Here is a 22,732-nt window from a genome sequence, read left to right as displayed (position 1 = left end):
TTTTAATTTGTGAGAAGACTTACAATAAATACTTTGCTGATTAAAAGTATTGGATGAAATAATCATAGAGATAATGTATTCAAAATCCATCTTAATTTTTTTTCAGTCAGTTTACTAGATTTTTTTTTTCGTCCGCATACCTATATAGGATCAAACAAGTTAGAAATCAAAGAATTTTAATAGCACTTGATAAGAGCTAAAATATAAGAATTTCCAAGTGGAACTAAAATATTTTGAATCTTCTAAAATCATTTCGATGAACATATATAAAATAAATCTAGAAGAATTCTACTCTCTTGCATTTATATTTTCAAAAAGACCTTTAAAAAGGAAAAAAAATCCGTTAAATTCAAATTCAGAATAGAACTTTCTTTCCATAAATGATGTCATACATTATCGAAAGATACCTTCATTTTAACTTGAGGTGATAAGTACTCTTCTGTTGGTGCTGCAGAAATACGGTTCCAGTGAACGTTTTCTGCGGTGTATGTGGCAAAAGCTTCTTCTTCACCAGGTTTCATTTTTTCGCTGAATACGACGACGTCTGAAAGTAGAGAAGGAAAATGAGGTTTGGAAATTTTTCTCTACATTAATTCTTAGAAGAATTGCTTAAAATTTGATGGCAGAAGTGTTTGGAAACAGTTTGAAACATTTTTAAAACTGTCGCCAAGAAAGAAATAAGTTACCGTCAGATTCTTTATATGGAAATGTAGATAGGAATATATTTATCATAAATTACATTAAAGAAAATTGATTAGAAGATTTGATGCTCGTTGTGTTCATGAGAAATACATTTTAAACAGATCAACTCATTTGAATATCTCAGAAAAAATATAAGTAAGCAAAATGGTATGAGAAATGTTTTATTTGTACATATAACGTTAGTATATCTTTAATTCTTGAAGTGCTCAAATATAATGCCAATCAAATTTTGTCTTTGACTGGCAAAATATTTTGGTGATAAGTACTGATCCTGAAAAAAAAATTCATGAATTATTGTTTCAGGATTTCCTAAATTGGTCTCAATATTCCTCTGGTTACCTCCATTTTAATTAGAATTGAGATACCCTTTTCAATGTTGCTGAAATCAATTAGTATTCGAAATATCATTTAAACTCGAAAAATCGGAGTTCGTAAAAAAGGAACATAAATTACAAATTAATAATTTCTGCCAGTGATTGGATTACCATCTGAAATTTATTTCATATTCACCAAATATCTTTCTTTTTTTTTCATTGCGGACAATTTAACTCGAACACTTTAAACTTTTATAAAAAATCGCCTATGGTCTTTGAAAAAGTGTAGTAAGTTTACTGTGAGAGCAGAACTTTTTTCGTATAAGACTTTGTTATTGTTTTTTCCCTTTAAAGCTCAATATTTAGCTTTGATAAGTGTCCTTAAATTCCATGTGGATTTGTTTCTCTATATATGTTGGAAAAAAATTCTGTTCTGTTAAATATGAAATAACTATTTGAAAAAACAAGAATGACTAATATTTGATACAAATCCAATCGTTACCGTTTATCAGAAATTGTAAAAGAACATTTTAATTATTTTAAAGAACACAAATTAAAACTTAATTCGGAATATTTGCAGCTCTTATGTATGCTAAACTATCTTGATGTTATGTAAAAATTTATTTAAAAAGTGTTATGTTCCATTCGAAACTTCCCCATTTAAATTAAAAACTATTTTTTCGTGTAGTTCACTCTTTTATGACATTATATTTTTTAAAACAAGTTTTATCATAATCAATTAAAATAATAAACTTTTTGCTGAAGAATTTTTTTTTTATTTCAACAAAAAAAAAATCATTACAAACCTAACATTTGCTGTTTAAAAATAATTTTCAAAACTTGCAACATAATAAAAAACTTTTGAAATCAAAGATAACAAAAATACATTTTTTTTCACGTATTTATTACTTTTTTTCACTTTTTACATTTGTTTTCTTCAAATTAAAAAAAAGCCACCAAATAAAAGTTTCAAAATGGTTAATTAAAAGAAAATATTTATCAAATAAAATTCATATTCCTGGCGCATTTATTAAAATGATCGGTGCCTTAAATGTCATAAATTTATTCAGTTTAATTCTGAATAAAATGAAACGCTTCTTTGGACCACGTTTTTGCAATGAGACTTTAAACGATTCTCATTAATTTTAGTTATTGCCTTGAAAATACTTAATCTCTGATTTATGATGTCAGAATTAAAAAAAAAACTGCAAGAGCTGCATTTCTTTCCGTTTAAATGCTATGTCTTTCTTTTAAGACAGAAGTTATTTTAAAACAAGTTTAATAATGAGCTAAATTGAAAAAAAAGTCGTACCTTTTTTAGTTTATTCTGTGAGCAATTATGACGTCATTTATTACAACAGTAACTCGAATAAAAAAATAAAATTTTCAAAAGTTCATTTATATAAACTTTTAACAAATGATTACAAAATAAATTGTTTATTAAACTAATCAGGATTTGATATAGAAATTAATAATTTCCAAGCTTTCCAATCAGCTTACATACTTCTAATAAATACTTCTTTATACTTCTTTAGTTCTAATAAATAAATATTTAATTAATTTGAGAAAAATTATGTTATTTTAATTTTATGTCCATTGAATAATTATTCTTGTATATATATATATATTTGTACTCACATTCTTTTTCTTTTATTTATGCCAGATTGACCAAAAAATAAAGAATTGTAAAGTGTGGGTTAAAATCAATTATAAATGTTATTTTGCTTGTGATCAATAAATAGATTGTCAAAATAATATAATTTATAAATAAAAATTAAAAAATACAAATTGATGATGCTCGGATTACTTCTTTAACTGTGAATTCCAAGTTTGTCCGATGATCAAAGTCAGAATGAAGATGCATTAATGAATAAAGGATTGTTAAAGGAATAAAATTTACAAATGAAAATAAAAAAAGCATTATTTATAATGCTTGATCACAATAACTTTAATTGTGAATTCCCTGTAAGTCCGATGATCAAGGTCAGAATGAAGATTATTTGATGAATAAAGACTTGTTAAAACAAAAAAATTTTCAAATAAAAATTTTAGAAAAACAAATTTTGATACTCGAATCAAAATCTCTTTAACTGTGAATTTCATGCTAGTCCGATGGTCAAGATCAGAATGAAGTAATGCGTTGATGAGTAATGGATTGTCAAACGAAGAAAATTTTGAAATAAAAAAAAATGATGATACTCGCATTAAAATAACTGTGAATTCCATATTAGTACGATGATCATGGTTAGAATGAAGATTCGTTATTGAGTAAGGGATTGTTAAGGTAAGAAACATTACAAATGAAAATAAAAAAATGCACAAATGGATGATATTCGGATTACAACGATTTTAATGGGAAATCCATGTTAGTCCGATGATCAAGGTCAGAATGAAGGTTGGTTAATGAGTAAGGGATTGCCAAAAAAAAAAAAAAAAAAAAAGATAATTTACAAATGATTTTTTTTTTAAGGAAAACAACATATTGACAATCAGATCAAAATCTCTTTAATTGTGAATTCCGTGATATTTCGATGATCAAGGTTAGAATGAAAATAAACCTTGATGAATAAAGGATTTTTAAAATAAGAAAATTTCAAATAAAAATTTTAGAAAAACGAAATGCTGATACTCGAATCAAAATCTCTTTAACTGGGAATTCCCTGTTAATCCGATGACCAAGGTCAAAATGAAGATTCACAGATGAGTAAGGGATTGTTATAGGAAGAAAATTTACAAATGAATTTTTTTAATTGATGATACTCTCATTAAAACAACTTTAACTGTGGATTCTGTGCTAATTCGATGATAATGAGCATTGCGATGATTCGCTGAAGGGTGTTCAAACGATCCTTTGTTCGAACTCACCTGGAATATTTTCTCGGATCTTCTCCTCTTCCCTTCCCGAGCAGTTGCAACCTTCGGAACAGTTATCTCCAGACTTCTCCGAGCTCGGAATCGACCTGCAAATGAATAATTATTCAGTCTTCATTTAAAGCTTTTAACATAATCGTCCTCCTCAATAGGAATCTACTTAGGGCGCAATCTTCTTCCGATTTGCCCGCCCCTGCCCGATAGCCCAAGGAAAACAACATCCTGATGCGACGAGAATTAGCAGCAACTGCCATTCGATAGCGTTAAATGGATCCGATTTATCAAGCACAAGACAGCTCGATATCGCTTACAGGGTATTTTCCATGTCGGAGGAGTTTTGACTTCAGACAAGTCAACGGGAGAGTTGTGTGTCATCGATTAGGGAAACATGCTTCCCTATTTGAAAAGGGTCCAAGAACGGAAAAGGACATCGATTCCAATGCGAGATACATAAACAGGGGTCGTTTCTTTAAATGGAACTTTTAAGGAAACGTCTCTTATTCCCTGCACTTTAAAGGATATGTCTCCATTAAAAGTTGTTTTTCCATAAGAAATCAATTTTGGATGACTCGACCTCGTGTAATACAGTATTGCCGATATTGGGGAATTTCTTCTGAGGCAATTAATAGCTTGAAGTTTTAAATATCTCATTTACTTTAAAAATAGCTAATATGGTGCTTGAAGTGGATTATTTAAGTCGTTCAATTTATGAGATATTTGGAAGTAAATGAAGTGAAACCTGGTATTTATGAAATTTTGCATGTGATTCTGTTTGATGTAGAAAATAGAATTCATCAATGGCATTTAAAGTAGTGTCATATTCCAGAAAATGCTTAGAATAGGAATAGGAAGAGTCTATTCGATTATTTAACTTTCAAAAGATAAAAACAACAAATATTAAAATGTCAAGAATACTAATATTTTTTTTTAAATTTTGATAATGAATTGTTTTTTTTATTTACTTTCATTTGCTGATATTTTTTTTAAAAAAATATTTTATCATATTGCTTAGTAGTAAGAAGAAGAGCCGCCCTTTGTTATTGTTTTTGTGATTTATCTTATTTCATTGTGAAAACACTACTTTTTCCGGTATTGAGTCTTGCAAATGTCACAATAAAATCATCAAAATATTCACTCTCGACTTGAAATTAACTGCTTTAAATTAGGAATAAAAAAATTCAAGAGATTGCAGGGATTCTTATTGTAATTAACGTAAAATAAACCATTCAATAATTTTATTATTTTTTATTGGCATAATGTTTATGATTCATACGAATATTATTATTAAAATTCTCATAACATTCATAAATATTTAGATCATAAAAATGAGCAACCCTGCTTTAATTTTTTATAAGATACATATTATCAAAAGGCAATCAAGGCCCTGCTCTAGAAAATTCTAAAAAAAAATTCCAATTTCCCCTGACACTGTTTGAAGCGATAAAAATGTATTTCAATAGTTTGATATTGAAAATGTCAAGCGTTAAGCAATAGTTATAAAATTGAGTTAATGGTGTTTACACAACTATCAAAAACATATTTTGAAACCTTGTTTCGATTTTATTTCTATGTTTCTCAAACTCGGTTTATATAAAAAATCTGTTAAATCGGCTTTATATATGTTTTAGACTTGTTTTTTGTTCAATATTTTATGTTCCTTGTTTTGCCAATAAAAAAAATTTTATTAATAATGACGGTATTAATATTAATACGTGTCTGAATTATATTTTGTATAAATTTATAGGCTTGAAAAAGGTTATGCAAAGGAGATTTTCTTGCTTGTTTCAATTTTTAATGTTAAAAAAATAGTTTTGTCAATAAATTATTTCTGCTTATTTTTAGAATTTTTTGAACAAGTGCAAATGCAAGAATTTATAAATTAAACGCTACTTGATTTTTAAAAAATTTCGTCAGTTTTAAAAGTTAATAGTTTTCAAATCAGAATAAATTTCTGCCTTTTAAGACAGAATCAACAACTGTTTTCTGCGCCGAAATAGTACTCTATTTTAAAATGCAATTTTTAATGTAAAGGAATTTGAAATTGTGGACAACTGTTTATATAACATTAATTGATACAATTTTAAACATTGTTTTTAAATTAAATTTCTTCTTCAAAATGTTATCATACATTTTTACATGTATTTTCATTATTAAAAACAGCATTAACCACAAAACTAAAATCATAACATGAATAATGACCTTTTTATTTTTATAATACAAAATCCACATAAATGTGGTAAATTTTCAAAAATTCTTGCATTAAAAAAAATGATATAATCATATCTTTATTTTAAAGATAAGATATCTTAAGTTGATAGATTTCCATTTGATAACCGTGTTAAGAAAATTAGTTCATTTATTTGGAAAACATCAAGGTAATTCTTGCAAACAAGCATTTAAATTCCAATGATATTATCGGTTTTTCGAAGAATCGGAAAAGTAATTTTTAGCCAAAACTGAAAATTACTAATTTCCCAAAAAAATGTCAAACTCCGGGCAAATGATAATTGCTGCTCATCAAACCAAACCTCCTTTGAAAATGGAAAAAAAAACTGATTTTGGATTTTCTGTAAAATGAAACGAATAAAATGTAAACGAAAAAAAAATGTGATTAATGCGTATATTGTTATAAGCTAACTCTTATATATTTATTCTTCTAAATGTAAAACATTTGGAAGATAGATAAGAAAATGATACATTATTGCTTTTGTTTCTTTATTCAAATGAGTTTAATAATTTATTATAAAGTGAAAAAAAAATACCAGTAGAAAGTTAGAATTTCTGATCTAAAAAAAGCAATTAACGAGGAAAAAACAATAGGCATTATACCATACGAAAGAAATAAAAGAGATAACTATTCACTGTAAAGAACTGTTTACTTTAATTACTTGTGAAAAAAACTATAGTTCGTATTTTGAGTTATTTAACCCGTAACTGGAGGCCGGAGTCAGAATGGCTCCGAGTTGTTCATTACCTCTGATTATCATGTTTTTTGCCCTTGAATACAATCATCTCCTAAGTTGTTCTTTCAGCAGTATGTTGGCAAAAGTATGGCAAAGTATAAGCACGTGCATATAACCAAGTTATTCTCTTTCAAAGTTTTTGTTGTTTTTTATGGAGTTGTTTTTTAAGGACTCCATGTTTCTGAAACTGTTTTTAATTTCAATAATGCAAAAAGAATAAAGATATATTTTAAAAATAATATTTTAAAATATTGCATTCTTCATTTTTGTTTGCTAAATTCTAACAGTTATTAACATTAGTGTAATTCCATAACATCTAAACAAAGTAAATTCACTTTAAAAGATTTTTTAGAACATTTAATATTATAATATTTAACATTTTTAATATTAATATTTTTAATATTTTTGGTGATACACAATTTCCAGAATTTGTTGTGTTTCCAAAATAAATTCCTATGATTTTTACAAAAGACAAAAAAGAAAAATAACAATGGAATAATTTTGATTCCATGTCTCTGGATGCGTGAGAAAATTCCTGTCTCCAGTTACGGGTTAAGTTAATAAATTCATATTTAGACATCCTTTGATTTATTCTAAGGAGAAACACATGAGGAAATAAAAATATAAAAAGGTGGACTTTACAATCATTTAAGAACATCAAAGAATGATGGGAGCCTTCGTAAATTTCATTATCAAGCAACTAGGTGTTTCCTGTTATTAAAGATATATCGTAAAGGATAATTTTTCTGTTTTTATTTTATAATTGATTGATTTTAATATAGAGAAAAAAGTACACGTTTTCCGATTACAGATTTCATTATAGGCGTCAACGTGACAATCTGAGCTGATTTTTTTTTTTTATTATTATTATGGTAATAGTTTCTCTTAAGACAGAATAACAAAGAATTTCTTTGATACCTAGCAAAAATTTCTTTTGAACTCATATTTACTGTTTGTTGATCGGTTGAATTCAGAATCAGTATTTTCTTATCTTTCCCTATTAGCAAAATTTATTACATATCATTTCTACGATGCTCTTCCATATTTTGAATACCAGATGTTATCTAGACGATTTCAAAACAATGTTATCGGAGCATTTTCTGCTAATACGGTTATGTTTGAAGGGATTATTCAATAATAAGAATCTTACTAATTGGAGTTGAAATCTAAACCTCGTGATGATATGTTTTATTTCTAATATAAGAACAACATACGTGGCTTGTTTTGGATCCCTTCCTAATTGCAATTTAAATCCGGATCCGATATCTTTGATTTTCTCTTATTGATTTATAAATATTTCATTTTTTCAAAAAAAAAATGGTTAGACAGACATGTGATATCGAAGAATATACTGATGGAAATATCGTTTTTTTCTTTTTTTGCTGATTGACTTACAGGGTATGACTAGAATTGATAGGTCTCAGAACTAGGTACTGAAATAAAAAATCTATTTGATATGTAAGAAGAAAGAAAATTCTTATACGACGCTACAGAAAACACAGACAGTTTGCCTAATATTGATATCTTGGATTGAAGTTTAGAAAATGAAGTTGACCAAAGACAAATTATTTTAGTAAAGATGAACCTCTGATCCTTTGTGAATTGAAAAAAGTGAAATTCTATGATTGGTAAGAGAAACAATTTTTATTTCAATTCATCATATAATAATATTCATCGAGAAGCTGTAATTACTCGAAAAATATTTGGAACAAATTGACCAATTTTTCGAGGCCTTAAGATATCCATTGTGCATTTCATGTTGCCAAAAGCATGAAGCAAACTTTTTTTGTTTACATTCATTTTACTTTAGTATTTTAGTAAAATAGTATTTAGTAAATATAGAATGAAGTTTTCCTGTATGATTACAAAGCATACTTTTTTTTATTTTATTAGAAGTTGGTTATTGTTACGAAAGACAAAATAATAATTCTTCGTAATAAGTTATTTTAATGAATTCTCGTTGTATTTTTTTCTGAAACCGAAGGTAAAAATGTTGCTTCTGCTTCTTTTTCATTAATTCATTATGACAAGAATAATTATTTTAGTTATTTCACACCCGTTTTTGTTTTTTTAGGTAAATAAATAAATAAAATAACTAAAATGTGTAAAAACATTTATTTTAAACCTATACATTGAATAAACTTTCAAAAAACAGGAAAAAAATACTTAATCTACCAAGTACATATCAATATATGATATGATATGGATTCGAATAATCATCTAGAAAAGACAAAACCCATATAAAATGCTCCCACATCTCAAATGGCAATAAAAAAAGCAGATCAAAGGTATCAATCGGTATTTACACGATCCGAATGGAAAAACTGAAAATGAATACCTGTAGATAAATGAAATATGAGTTTGTATTAATCAGCAGTTCTTTTTTTATTTTTTATGGTATATCGATCAGCAATGTAATTGTATCTTATGACAATCCCATACATATAATTTTAACTACGCTTAAAGAAAACCCGGCTTCTTTCACCCAGAATTCGACAGAAGTAATACGTTCATACATATTAACAATATCCACATCTTTCAAACTCGACTTTGATTATTCAGAATTTATAATGTTTGTTAATCAATAACCGAATGGAATTATTTTTTTTCTTTTATTGTAAAAAACCATTCACAATTATTTTATTCTTAATAACTTATTCGAAGGTGGGATTAAATTGTTTTAGAAAATCGAGCTTTAAAATCACTTTATTTTACGTTCTTCCAACTTTTGGAGCAAATTCACATTGGGCATAAAAAATAAATATAACATGAATTCCGAAATCAAGTTGTCAGAAAGTTAGCAGATTACAGAATAAAATCTTAAATGTGTCTTTCTAAGGCAGCGATTTGGTAAAAAAGCGTGTAAACATTCCTATTCTTTTTTATAACTGAATTTCCCGCTTTTTCGTATAACTGAAGATAGAAATGATCTCCTTTATTTACAGACTATTTATTATTATTTCTTATACTTATTGTCCTTAGTTAGCAATTAGGTTTGCTAACATATAAAAGATAAAGAGAGTAAATTAATTGTTGTTTATATAAATGTACTAAATTAACTACTTCCGAGAGGAGGGTTTATTAATACTAATTGACACAATAGTAACCATAAAAAATTCTCAGTTTAAACAAAAAATGTCCTCAAATGAAATGCTACACTCACATTAAATGAAACGGGAATTGACTCTTCCACCATGTTTTAAGAAGAAATGCAGTTTATTCTTCCTTTTATTATAATATAAACAAAGAATAATATCTGATAGACAATTCAGTAAACTTGCGTCATTAGCTGAATTTTTATGTTGTTGTTGATTATGTTGCATCAAACGTATAGTGGAAGCTACATCAGAAATTAAACTCTAAAATGTATTTAAGGTTTCTTTTATTTTATAAGGAATAAAAAAATTTATTAAGAAACAAAGATCAAGATAAGCATATATATATTACTCGTGAAGAAACGTTTTAATCTGAAAAATCAGGAATGATGTTATATTTTTGTGTATATAAAACTACCGTATCATTTGTGTAAGTTAAAATAAAGTACTTCTTGATAGGTTAGAGTTTATTCCTTTCACGTGTGCATGTGATTATGTAGATATCTAAATGAGCTGCCATGAGAAATGCAGGCAGTTTCATGTTTGGTAAATTAATCTCGGCCATTCCAAAGATCGAATTTCTTTAGGCGAAGTTTGAATTTCTAAAGGCAAAGCCGGTCCTTCAAAAGCACCAAAAGAAATATCTCTATCATCTCTGAAGAAATCCAGACTTTATTAGTCCACTTCTTTCCACAAAGTTTTCGAAGTCACTTTTTATATACTTTCATTTGTCACCAGAAGCATTCGAATTCTTTAAATTACCTCTTCCAAATCATGACTCCGGAATTGATTTCTGCTATCTTTTGACACTAGGTATTAACAATTAGAACTTCTTCAGAAACTTTGAACAATAAAGCGAGCTGTCAAGAAAGGGCCAGCCACTCGACACCGAAATTTAATTGCTTTTTTTGAGGGTGGAGGTGGAAGGTACTTCCTCTCAGAATTAAAGCAAGAAATCCATTAAGGCGACATCAAACAGTTCCCTAGCGAGGGCATTTGATAGCAAATCTAAGAAAAACATCTTGAGCCCTGCGATCGCAAAGTGATGATAAATAATTGGAAAAAAATTTATAAGCTTCATAATTTATCACCTTTAATTCCAAATCTGGCGAATCAATCTGAAAGTGGCAAAAGAAAGATAGAAGATGCATTATAGAAAGTTATTTTTCTGGATCAGGAATTGCAATTATTCCCACTGTTTGTTTAGGCCTCTTATACAAGTGTGGAAGTTGATGGGAGTTACTATTTTTTGGTGAGTAAATAAGAAGCAAAATTGTATTTCCACCGTCTTTGGAAACATTTTTCTTCTTTAGAACAGTTATTTAGAGAAAAATATATATTCTGGGGCTGAATCCACTAAAAGGAAGATACATGTGTTTGCTCAGAAAGAGTTAGAGAGAGACAGAGAGATAATCATAAAAAGAAATCTATCTTGAGTTTTTAAAATGATGAAAAATAACAGAATAGAGTGTAAAATATTAGTAATTTATCAATTTCTAGAGTAGATGAAAGAAATCAAAAACTTTCCTTATTATTAATGAAGAAAAATGTGAACGCAGCACATTTGAATTATATTTCATTATAAACATTAAGTTGATAAAATTCCACATTTGTTTTCTGTACTACTAAAGATTTTTTTGTTAATCTCATCAAGTACCAGCTTACTAGTATTTTAATTTAAAAAGAAATAAAATTTTTTCTTTGCTGTAAATATAAGCTAAAATAATAAAATTGTGTATTTTCTTAGAGATGCTTTTATATTTTGAAAATAATTACACCAAACTTTATTCATATATTATTTATCTATTATATAAGATTTTATATTATATATAATAAAAATATACCTTAATTTCTAAACTGCTTTATCTTTTAATTAGATGATATCGTCTATTTCAGAAATATTCTCTCCTATTGACGCAACAAAAAAAATCGATAGAATACTTGAGGTGTTTTGAATTTTGTATAACATTCATATGAATTCATATGAATCTCGTTCAATTATTTGATTTTACCTTATAAGTTAAAAAAATCGGTAATTCTGTGGTCGAATAACACGTGGGTTCGGCAAACAATTCATTAAAATATTTTGATGCACTGAATTTTTTTGATGAATTACTCATCTAATAATATTCAGAAATTTTCTATAATTATTTATAGTTTATTAGTTTCTATTCTATTCTATTTACGCTTTTTTAAAAATATTTTTTCACTACAAATAAAACACAATCAAAATCTCGATTATCATTTATTAATATAATTTATTTGATAACGTGATTAAGCAATTTTTCCTATTTATATATATATTTTTTTCAATTCATTAAAGGCACATACAATATTTTTCCTTTTTATATTGGAAAGCTCAGTTTTTTCGCTATTTTTATACTGAATAAAAATAATTCAGGCATTAAAAAAAGTATTATTTAATAATGCATTCAATAATCACAAAGCAATGATTTTTTTTATTCTTAATATTTTCTTATTTTTCTTAATATTTAGATGAAGAGCAAAAGCAGATCAAAGGAAACTGAAAAGCAAGAAATTTTAGTGGTTTACTAACTAAAGAACTATTTTCAAACCATTCCGAAACAGATTTCAAACTTTCAAGAATGAATACAAAAATTAAACCTCTATCTAATCTCAAACTTTAAAGAATAATTGTTGTTTTTAGTAATTTACATTTAGATGTATTATTGTGAACAGTAGTTTTTTTTTATTGATTTTATTCACCCATTTAACATAATTGGTTGAGAAATGCTACATTTCCCCCCTGCAATTAATTATATTAACTTTTTTATGTTAAACAAATGGATCATATAAATTTTTGATTATGATACATAAGAAGAGCATCCTATGGGATAATTACTCTCAGAATTATATATAATTATTTTTACACCACCCTTCAAATTTCTATACATATAAGTAGCAGAAAAATATGTGAGGACTAACATCTTAAAATGTTATCTGTCTCTGTTTGTAAGATTTTAGTTTTAACATTGAAGTTAAGAATATTTTAAACAACAAAAATATATTCGATTTTATTTCTTTTATCATACAACAAAATCTTCCATTTTGAAGCTTTCTGCCTAAAGGCGATTCAACCTTTAATCGCACTTTAAAAAAAAAAAAAGAATAAAAAAGCTCTCAATGCTTTTGGATATTTTTTCGGAGAAGAGTCAAAATATTACCAAATTAAAATCTGAAAATAAATATAAATTATCATGAATGGAATAACAGACAATTTTAGTATAAATACCGTAATTCCGTAGATGATTTTAAGGCGTCATAAAAATAAAAAATAAAACTATTCGCAATTTTATGCTAATACTATTAGCATAAAATTTAGATACAGAAATGTTATGCATTTAAATATGGAAATGATCCCTTAACAGAAAAATCAAATTTTGTATTCCAGCGAATTTTTTCATATGTAATAACTTTATGACATCAAAAATTGGTGTTGCTATTGGAAATTTTAAATATGTAGATGATCCTCTATAAAAATTTTAGGAGCAGAATCTTTTAGTTTTCCTTACAACCTTTAAAATGGTGCTTTTAATTTTTACATATAGTTGATCGATAGTAGAATAAAACTGAATAGCTGCTTTTTTTCCACGACTGTACATATTTTAAGTTGTACATATAAAAAATGAATTAGAATAAAATTAAAAAGTGAAGTCAAAATTCTTTATAAAGAGCACAAAATGTTCATCCATTTTTTTTTCTTTTTTAATATTCTTTAAAGTAACTGTTTGTGGTAATGTGTTCACTAAAGTCATTGACTGCGTTTTTAAGATTGCACTTTTTCTTCCATTTTTCTCTTATTATAAATTCAGATAATTACGCTTCAACTATATAAAAAAATTTGGAAATCTTTCTAAAATTATAAAGCTTGAATTTTAATATAATGAATACATTAATATAATAATCAAAACTTTAATATCTAATGATAAATTTCCTGCTTTTGAATAATTTTTCCTGCAAGAACATAACCAGTTTTGGTTAAATATAAATTTACATCTAATTTTGCTGAATTTTCCTTCCAAATCCGCATATCTATTTTCTACATTTACATACTTTGAGGCACTGGCAGACAATTAGGATTTTTAATTATTATGATTGCATTATAGTTTAAAAATCATTAAGTTCTAAATTTAAAATAATTTATTTGCCATGAACCCTCAATCGGAAAAATGTGTTGCCGCCGATTGAAAATACAATAACGTTCTTTTTTTTCATTGAATATTTAACTTATTTTTTAAAGAATTTTGTTACTTTTTTTATCTGATTTTTCGACAGATGTATTGGTTTCTATATATGATATCTGTCGTGAAGTATTTTTTTAAACAAATATAAAGAGTTTCGTCACTACCTTAGCATCAATGTATTCGCTATTTGTAGAACGTATGAAATAGTTCTAGACTCACATATTATGAAAATTCAGAATTCAAAGCAGTTAAAAATAGCTCGAAATAAATGTTTTGAAAGTCGAATTAGAATAAATGTTTTGAGTATTAAAGTTTCTGACTGATAGTATTTTGGGTTACTAAATTAGAAGCACAATTTGAGTCAGTGCTATTCTAAGAAAAGAAATTTCTAGATTTTTGTGTTTCCAGAAGAATCTAATAAATTATTGAATAGAATTGCATGCTCTTCTGAAGTCCTCAATTTATTTCCAAAAGTTGAAAACTATCTTGGAGTGAAAGATGAAAGAAAAACATATAAATACTTATGGGAAAACTATTTTTCTCCTATTGGAAAAACAGTTATAACTGTTTTTTTTTTTTTTTTTTTTTGGTTGTGGGTTAAACTGATAGGACAGCGCTTGGTTTTATCAGTAGGAACTTTATGTTACAAAAATAAATCTTTTTGTTAAGAAAAGTAATCTTTTATTTGTGATAAATTATGACTATGGAAAAAATATAGTGCAATTGAAAACGGAATTATGTGACTCCGAAATATAAAACAGAAGCCATTTATCTGTTCATCCAAAATTTTAGAAAGAAAAACAGGGCATTCCATCTTGATATTATACAGGAGATACAAAATATATGAGTTCAAAGAAAAATGTCATGGCTGCTTCGTTAAAATAATGATAAAAGATATGGTGTAATATATACGAGCGTGACAATAAATCATTCCAGTTTAGGATATGAACGCATCAATTTAATGCCGAGACAGTGAAATTTGAGTTGGCTATGATAATGGAAAAACTTTTTTTTCATTTGGTTCTAAAATTATTATAATTATTTATCTGTCGAGACTTTAAGCTATCATTTAAATAGAAATGTAATAACACTTGGTCTTTTTCTTAATCATTAATGTATAAAACTATTAATTCTTTTTTGCAACTGATTATCATGCGTTTAAGTCTCGTTTATAAAAGCAAGAATTTGCTTTTGTGCTGTTCTATGGATACAGTGAGACATTATTGCTGAATTTTATAAGTAATTTTATTGATTTTATTGCTGTATTTTTATAAGTAATTTTATTGATTTTATTGCTGTATTTTTATAAGTAATTTTATTGATTTTATTGCTGTATTTTTATAAGTAATTTCATTGATTTTATTGCTGTATTTTTATAAGTAATTTTATTGATTATTTGTTTTAGAAATGCAATACATGTTCTAATAAATTGCTTGTTTAATGGCATATTTATAATTTTGTAAATAATTTACTATGCTTATTTGATTACATTTTTTTCTCTGTATAATTTACATGCGATACTACCTTTAAGCATCACTATTAATTTATTTATGTTTTTTATACTTTAATATATACCTTCTCCCGTTGCCAGTATTGAGCAGACGATTATAATTAAGTTTCATTCCAATTTTCTTTTTTCACCTCGCACCTGTAAAATGCAAACTGAGTTAATATTAATTCGTTAATGAATCTTTGCTTCGCATTCGAAAAAGGGCAGTTCCTTTCAGCAATATGTGAATATATTGTGTAAATCAAAATATAATTTTTGAGCCAATCATCATTTTACTTAGAACATTTTTCACATATAAAACATCATCCAGAAACGCCCCGTATTAAAGGATTTATAGTTAATTTAAGAAAGTAAATTTATCAAAACTTGCATTAGATTTTATTAATTGGTACTTGAAGCGGAATTATCAATTATTCTATTTAAAGCGAATCGACCATTTTTGAAATGAATATCTTTTATCGAACCAATGAAATATCCCTCTACATTTTTAGAATCATGAAATTTGATTTATCAAAACTAGCTAACATAGGTAGATAAATAGCTATGAACTGTACTTAATTTTTAAATAAATACAGCTCATAGTAATAAAATACAGTACCAAAAGTAATGTGAATACATGTTACTTTTATTGCTGCATTTTTACATCTCACGTTCAAACAATATTTTTTACTCATTCTATAAGTGATGTTTTTTGATGAACCTATATTCATGTTTCGTTAAAAGTGCACACTAAAATATTAGGCCGAACAATAATTTAAAAAGATAAAAACGCTGCTCATAATTTTATTTTATTCTGTAAAGAACTGAAATTAAAGAACTACGCTGATATTAATATTTTTGCAGTTGTAACACTTTGTGTGACAATGAAAATTTTACCGTTTCTGGGTTTTGATATTAAGTGTTATATCAGAATTTATAATAACCATTATGCATCTTTCTTGATCAGAAAGAAAACGTTACTTTTTCAATTGAAAATTTATTAAAGATTGCAGTGGAAATTCAAATTAACAGATGAACAGGGATACCGAAGCTTTCCTTTTTCTTGTTAAAGTCAAATCGCTTGAAATATTTGAGGAAAAACAACATTTTATCTTGGCTTAATAGAAATCATCTCCGTAATCATTTAGACACTTTCTCTGACTGTCTATATTTTATGATCTGAAGAGGAAATCATGATTCCCGATAGGTTCACCTTCAATCGTAAGAAAAAGAGAGTAATCATCTGAATCAAATTAGAGATGATGGGACCACAAATCTCAAATGAAGATTTGAGTTTAGTGCAGTATAGAACCTGAAGCGTACTCGCGACATATTGTCTGCTGTTTCAGGTTCATCATAAACTTCAGTGATTTTGGGAAATGAAACAATTTCAAAATGTGAATTGGTTCAATGAATTCGGATTTTTCATGTGAAAATATGTACCCTAAATTAGTGAATCACGCTTAACACTACACTAGAAACGTATTTTCAACAATTTCGGCATTCCAATTGCTATAAGTTGTCTGAAGTTCAATGGACTATAACGATTCAATAGCTACTCTTAAACATGAAGCATGATTTGTTGTTTCTCTAAATAGAAGAATTGCACAACAAAATTATTTGCTTTGGAGTTATACAATTGTATCATTTCCTTCATTAATTAAAAATAGAAATTTGATTAATGAAAATAGAAATAATACTTTTTACATATTACTGCTCTTTCCTTTCATTTGTATATATAAAACGATTTATATTGATGACACCGTTTAAAGTCTGGAGATAAAAATTTTGAAACAAGAAGTTTTCCCTCCATCTTTCACTATAATTTCATAATACAGAACGTACAAGAATCGAATACGAGTTTTGGAATTACTTTCTGCGATCAAATCATTTCAACATTTAATGCAGTTTTAAAATTCTGACCATCTCAAATTAAAACCATTTGTATGAATTCATTTTAATTGAGTTCATTTTAAGCTATTGTGTTTCAATTTGGATTGTCATAAATGTCGTTACGGTTGTTGAGATCTAAATTTTGTCAAGGATCTGGAAAATTCGGCGACCACATTTAAAATTCCTTTATTATAGCTCGTTCTGTTTTCAAGTTATCATATTCACACACAAACAGTTGCAGGAATGAATTTTCGGACTAATTGAGATTTAAAAAGTGAAGATTAATCAGTTTCTAATAGCCGTAATTTTTGTTGATTTTAGTATCTTCCTAATACAGTATATCGTAACTTCATACATGTTCATACAGCAGAAAAAAAGCACTTTATACTAAGAAAAAATATATTTTATGATTGTCCTTATACAAGAAATTTTGTAAAAAAATAAAGAATGATTTGTTAAGTGATTATAATGACATTTCAAACAATTAGCAATTAACTACTAAGAATGGCATATAAATAAATAAACTAACGATTACCAAAGAAATATCATAACTGGTATATTTTTTTTTATAAATTTCTGTAATTATTTCAAATTCTCAGAGGAATTTATATAGTTAAAAGATGGATATCATCAGCAGTTTGGAATAATCTCCACCCATTTTTTATGCATAGTTGAAATCTGTAAAATTTTCAAAAAATGTTTCCCATTAACGCTCGAAGAGAAACATAATTATTGCTAAATACTAGTGATCGTTTCCGTTAATCGAATGATTTTTTTCAAACAAAACAGCAGAAACTTTATTTAAGGAGTAGTAATTAAGATACACGTGGGGACAAAATATGTTTACACATATCGAAGCAATTAGAACAAAATGAATTGGGTTTTCCTGCAACCATGATAGTACTGGCAAAAAAATCCTGGATCATTTGGAAAGGAACGACGCCATGAAAAAATAATTACAAAGAGACTTGAAATAAGCATATCGAAAGGATTCTTCTGCTTCTTAATTGGAAGGACAAATCAATTGTTCCCTTGAATACCCTCGAATAGATCCCTTTGCAGTTGTAATTATCGGAGAGAAGAAATTAAGGTCAGTGTATCTGGGACATTACTTAACTCGTAAAGATTCAATATGTTTGTTCTTTATGTTAGCGAATTTTTTTTAGGGAAATTGTAAAAATCCATATGCCTTCTTAAAATTTCCCTTTCCTCTTCAATACTTCATTTATATCTTTCTTTGATTACTGTTGTGCATCTGCTTCTTGGTTCTTTGATAGGAATAAATAAAACTAATAGAAATGATCACCTTAAAACTTGTCCCAGGTCAGTGTATCTGGGACATTACTTAACTCGTAAAGATTCAATGTGTTTGTCCTTTATGTTAGCGAATTTTTTTTAGGGAAATTGTAAAAATCCATATGCCTTCTTAAAATTTCCCTTTTCTCTTCAATACTTCATTGATATCTTTCTTTGATTACTGTTGTGCATCTGTTTCTTGGTTCTTTGATAGGAATAAATAAAACTAATAGAAATGATCACCTTAAAACTTGTCCCAGGTCAGTGTATCTGGGACATTACTTAACTCGTAAAGATTCAATATGTTTGTCCTTTATGTTAGCGAATTTTTTTTTTTAGGGAAATTGTAAAAATCCATATGCCTTCTTAAAATTTCCCTTTCCTCTTCAATACTTCCTTTATATCTTTCTTTGATTACTGTTGTGCATCTGTTTCTTGGTTCTTTGATAGGAATAAATAAAACTAGTAGAAATGGTCACCTTAAAACTTGTCCCAGGTCAGTGTATCTGGGACATTACTTAACTCGTAAAGATTCAATGTGTTTGTCCTTTATGTTAGCGAATTTTTTTTAGGGAAATTGTAAAAATCCATATGCCTTCTTAAAATTTCCCTTTCCTCTTCAATACTTCATTGATATCTTTCTTTGATTACTGTTGTGCATCTGTTTCTTGGTTCTTTGATAGGAATAAATAAAACTAATAGAAATGATCACCTTAAAACTTGTCCCAGGTCAGTGTATCTGGGACATTACTTAACTCGTAAAGATTCAATGTGTTTGTCCTTTATGTTAGCGAATTTTTTTTAGGGAAATTGTAAAAATCCATATGCCTTCTTAAAATTTCCCTTTCCTCTTCAATACTTCATTGATATCTTTCTTTGATTACTGTTGTGCATCTGTTTCTTGGTTCTTTGATAGGAATAAATAAAACTAATAGAAATGATCACCTTAAAACTTGTCCCAGGTCAGTGTATCTGGGACATTACTTAACTCGTAAAGATTCAATATGTTTGTCCTTTATGTTAGCGAATTTTTTTTTTTTTAGGGAAATTGTAAAAATCCATATGCCTTCTTAAAATTTCCCTTTCCTCTTCAATACTTCATTGATATCTTTCTTTGATTACTGTTGTGCATCTGTTTCTTGGTTCTTTGATAGGAATAAATAAAACTAATAGAAATGATCACCTTAAAACTTGTCCCAGGTCAGTGTATCTGGGACATTACTTAACTCGTAAAGATTCAATGTGTTTGTCCTTTATGTTAGCGAATTTTTTTTAGGGAAATTGTAAAAATCCATATGCCTTCTTAAAATTTCCCTTTCCTCTTCAATACTTCATTGATATCTTTCTTTGATTACTGTTGTGCATCTGTTTCTTGGTTCTTTGATAGGAATAAATAAAACTAATAGAAATGATCACCTTAAAACTTGTCCCAGGTCAGTGTATCTGGGACATTACTTAACTCGTAAAGATTCAATATGTTTGTCCTTTATGTTAGCGAATTTTTTTTTAGGGAAATTGTAATATGCCATATGCCTTCTTAAAATTTCCCTTTCCTCTTCAATACTTCATTTATATCTTTCTTTGATTACTGTTGTGCATCTGCTTCTTGGTTCTTTGATAGGAATAAATAAAACTAATAGAAATGATCACCTTAAAACTTGTCCCAGGTCAGTGTATCTGGGACATTACTTAACTCGTAAAGATTCAATGTGTTTGTCCTTTATGTTAGCGAATTTTTTTTAGGGAAATTGTAAAAATCCATATGCCTTCTTAAAATTTCCCTTTCCTCTTCAATACTTCATTGATATCTTTCTTTGATTACTGTTGTGCATCTGTTTCTTGGTTCTTTGATAGGAATAAATAAAACTAATAGAAATGATCACCTTAAAACTTGTCCCAGGTCAGTGTATCTGGGACATTACTTAACTCGTAAAGATTCAATATGTTTGTCCTTTATGTTAGCGAATTTTTTTTTTTTAGGGAAATTGTAAAAATCCATATGCCTTCTTAAAATTTCCCTTTCCTCTTCAATACTTCATTTATATCTTTCTTTGATTACTGTTGTGCATCTGTTTCTTGGTTCTTTGATAGGAATAAATAAAACTAGTAGAAATGGTCACCTTAAAACTTGTCCCAGGTCAGTGTATCTGGGACATTACTTAACTCGTAAAGATTCAATGTGTTTGTCCTTTATGTTAGCGAATTTTTTTTAGGGAAATTGTAAAAATCCATATGCCTTCTTAAAATTTCCCTTTCCTCTTCAATACTTCATTGATATCTTTCTTTGATTACTGTTGTGCATCTGTTTCTTGGTTCTTTGATAGGAATAAATAAAACTAATAGAAATGATCACCTTAAAACTTGTCCCAGGTCAGTGTATCTGGGACATTACTTAACTCGTAAAGATTCAATGTGTTTGTCCTTTATGTTAGCGAATTTTTTTTAGGGAAATTGTAAAAATCCATATGCCTTCTTAAAATTTCCCTTTCCTCTTCAATACTTCATTGATATCTTTCTTTGATTACTGTTGTGCATCTGCTTCTTGGTTCTTTGATAGGAATAAATAAAACTAATAGAAATGATCACCTTAAAACTTGTCCCAGGTCAGTGTATCTGGGACATTACTTAACTCGTAAAGATTCAATGTGTTTGTCCTTTATGTTAGCGAATTTTTTTTAGGGAAATTGTAAAAATCCATATGCCTTCTTAAAATTTCCCTTTCCTCTTCAATACTTCATTGATATCTTTCTTTGATTACTGTTGTGCATCTGTTTCTTGGTTCTTTGATAGGAATAAATAAAACTAATAGAAATGATCACCTTAAAACTTGTCCCAGGTCAGTGTATCTGGGACATTACTTAACTCGTAAAGATTCAATATGTTTGTCCTTTATGTTAGCGAATTTTTTTTTTTAGGGAAATTGTAAAAATCCATATGCCTTCTTAAAATTTCCCTTTCCTCTTCAATACTTCATTTATATCTTTCTTTGATTACTGTTGTGCATCTGTTTCTTGGTTCTTTGATAGGAATAAATAAAACTAGTAGAAATGGTCACCTTAAAACTTGTCCCAGGTCAGTGTATCTGGGACATTACTTAACTCGTAAAGATTCAATGTGTTTGTCCTTTATGTTAGCGAATTTTTTTTAGGGAAATTGTAAAAATCCATATGCCTTCTTAAAATTTCCCTTTCCTCTTCAATACTTCATTGATATCTTTCTTTGATTACTGTTGTGCATCTGTTTCTTGGTTCTTTGATAGGAATAAATAAAACTAATAGAAATGATCACCTTAAAACTTGTCCCAGGTCAGTGTATCTGGGACATTACTTAACTCGTAAAGATTCAATGTGTTTGTCCTTTATGTTAGCGAATTTTTTTTAGGGAAATTGTAAAAATCCATATGCCTTCTTAAAATTTCCCTTTCCTCTTCAATACTTCATTGATATCTTTCTTTGATTACTGTTGTGCATCTGTTTCTTGGTTCTTTGATAGGAATAAATAAAACTAATAGAAATGATCACCTTAAAACTTGTCCCAGGTCAGTGTATCAGGGACATTACTTAACTCGTAAAGATTCAATGTGTTTAAGCTTTATCTTAGAGAATTTTGTGTAGAAAAATTGTAAAAATCATATTCTTTCTTAAAATTTCCTAATCCTCATCAAAATTTCCTTTGTAAGTTCTTTTGATTACTTCTGTACTTCGGGTTTTTTTTTCCTTTCTTTTCCAGGAATAAATAAAAATCAGTGGGAATGGTTTCCTTAAATCTTTCTCGTATTCTCTCCAATAAAGACGAATTTGTGTTTTAGATATATTTTTCTGGCTGGTTGAAACAAAATTTCGAAACAAAATTCGACTCAAATTCCAATCACAAAATAACATATTAGAATTGATGAAATTAAATT

The 22,732-nt window shown here is 27.6% G+C and overlaps 1 protein-coding gene across 1 annotated transcript in view; it reads right to left on the bottom strand.

The window, feature by feature from the left end:
* The window catches only part of LOC129963375 (nephrin-like), a 557,730-nt gene that overhangs the window by 10,458 nt on the left and 524,540 nt on the right, over positions 1–22,732 (bottom strand). Inside the window, exons 11-12 of the mRNA XM_056077710.1 lie at positions 3,882–3,976; positions 408–544 (exon numbers count right to left, since the gene is read on the bottom strand). Of these exons, the coding sequence (XP_055933685.1) occupies positions 408–544; positions 3,882–3,976 (232 nt within the window). The remainder of the gene's footprint in view (positions 1–407; positions 545–3,881; positions 3,977–22,732) is intronic.

This window comes from Argiope bruennichi, chromosome 3 (assembly GCF_947563725.1).
Source record: "Argiope bruennichi chromosome 3, qqArgBrue1.1, whole genome shotgun sequence".
NCBI classification, from domain to species: domain Eukaryota; kingdom Metazoa; phylum Arthropoda; class Arachnida; order Araneae; family Araneidae; genus Argiope; species Argiope bruennichi.
This window is presented reverse-complemented; position numbering and strand designations above follow the sequence as displayed.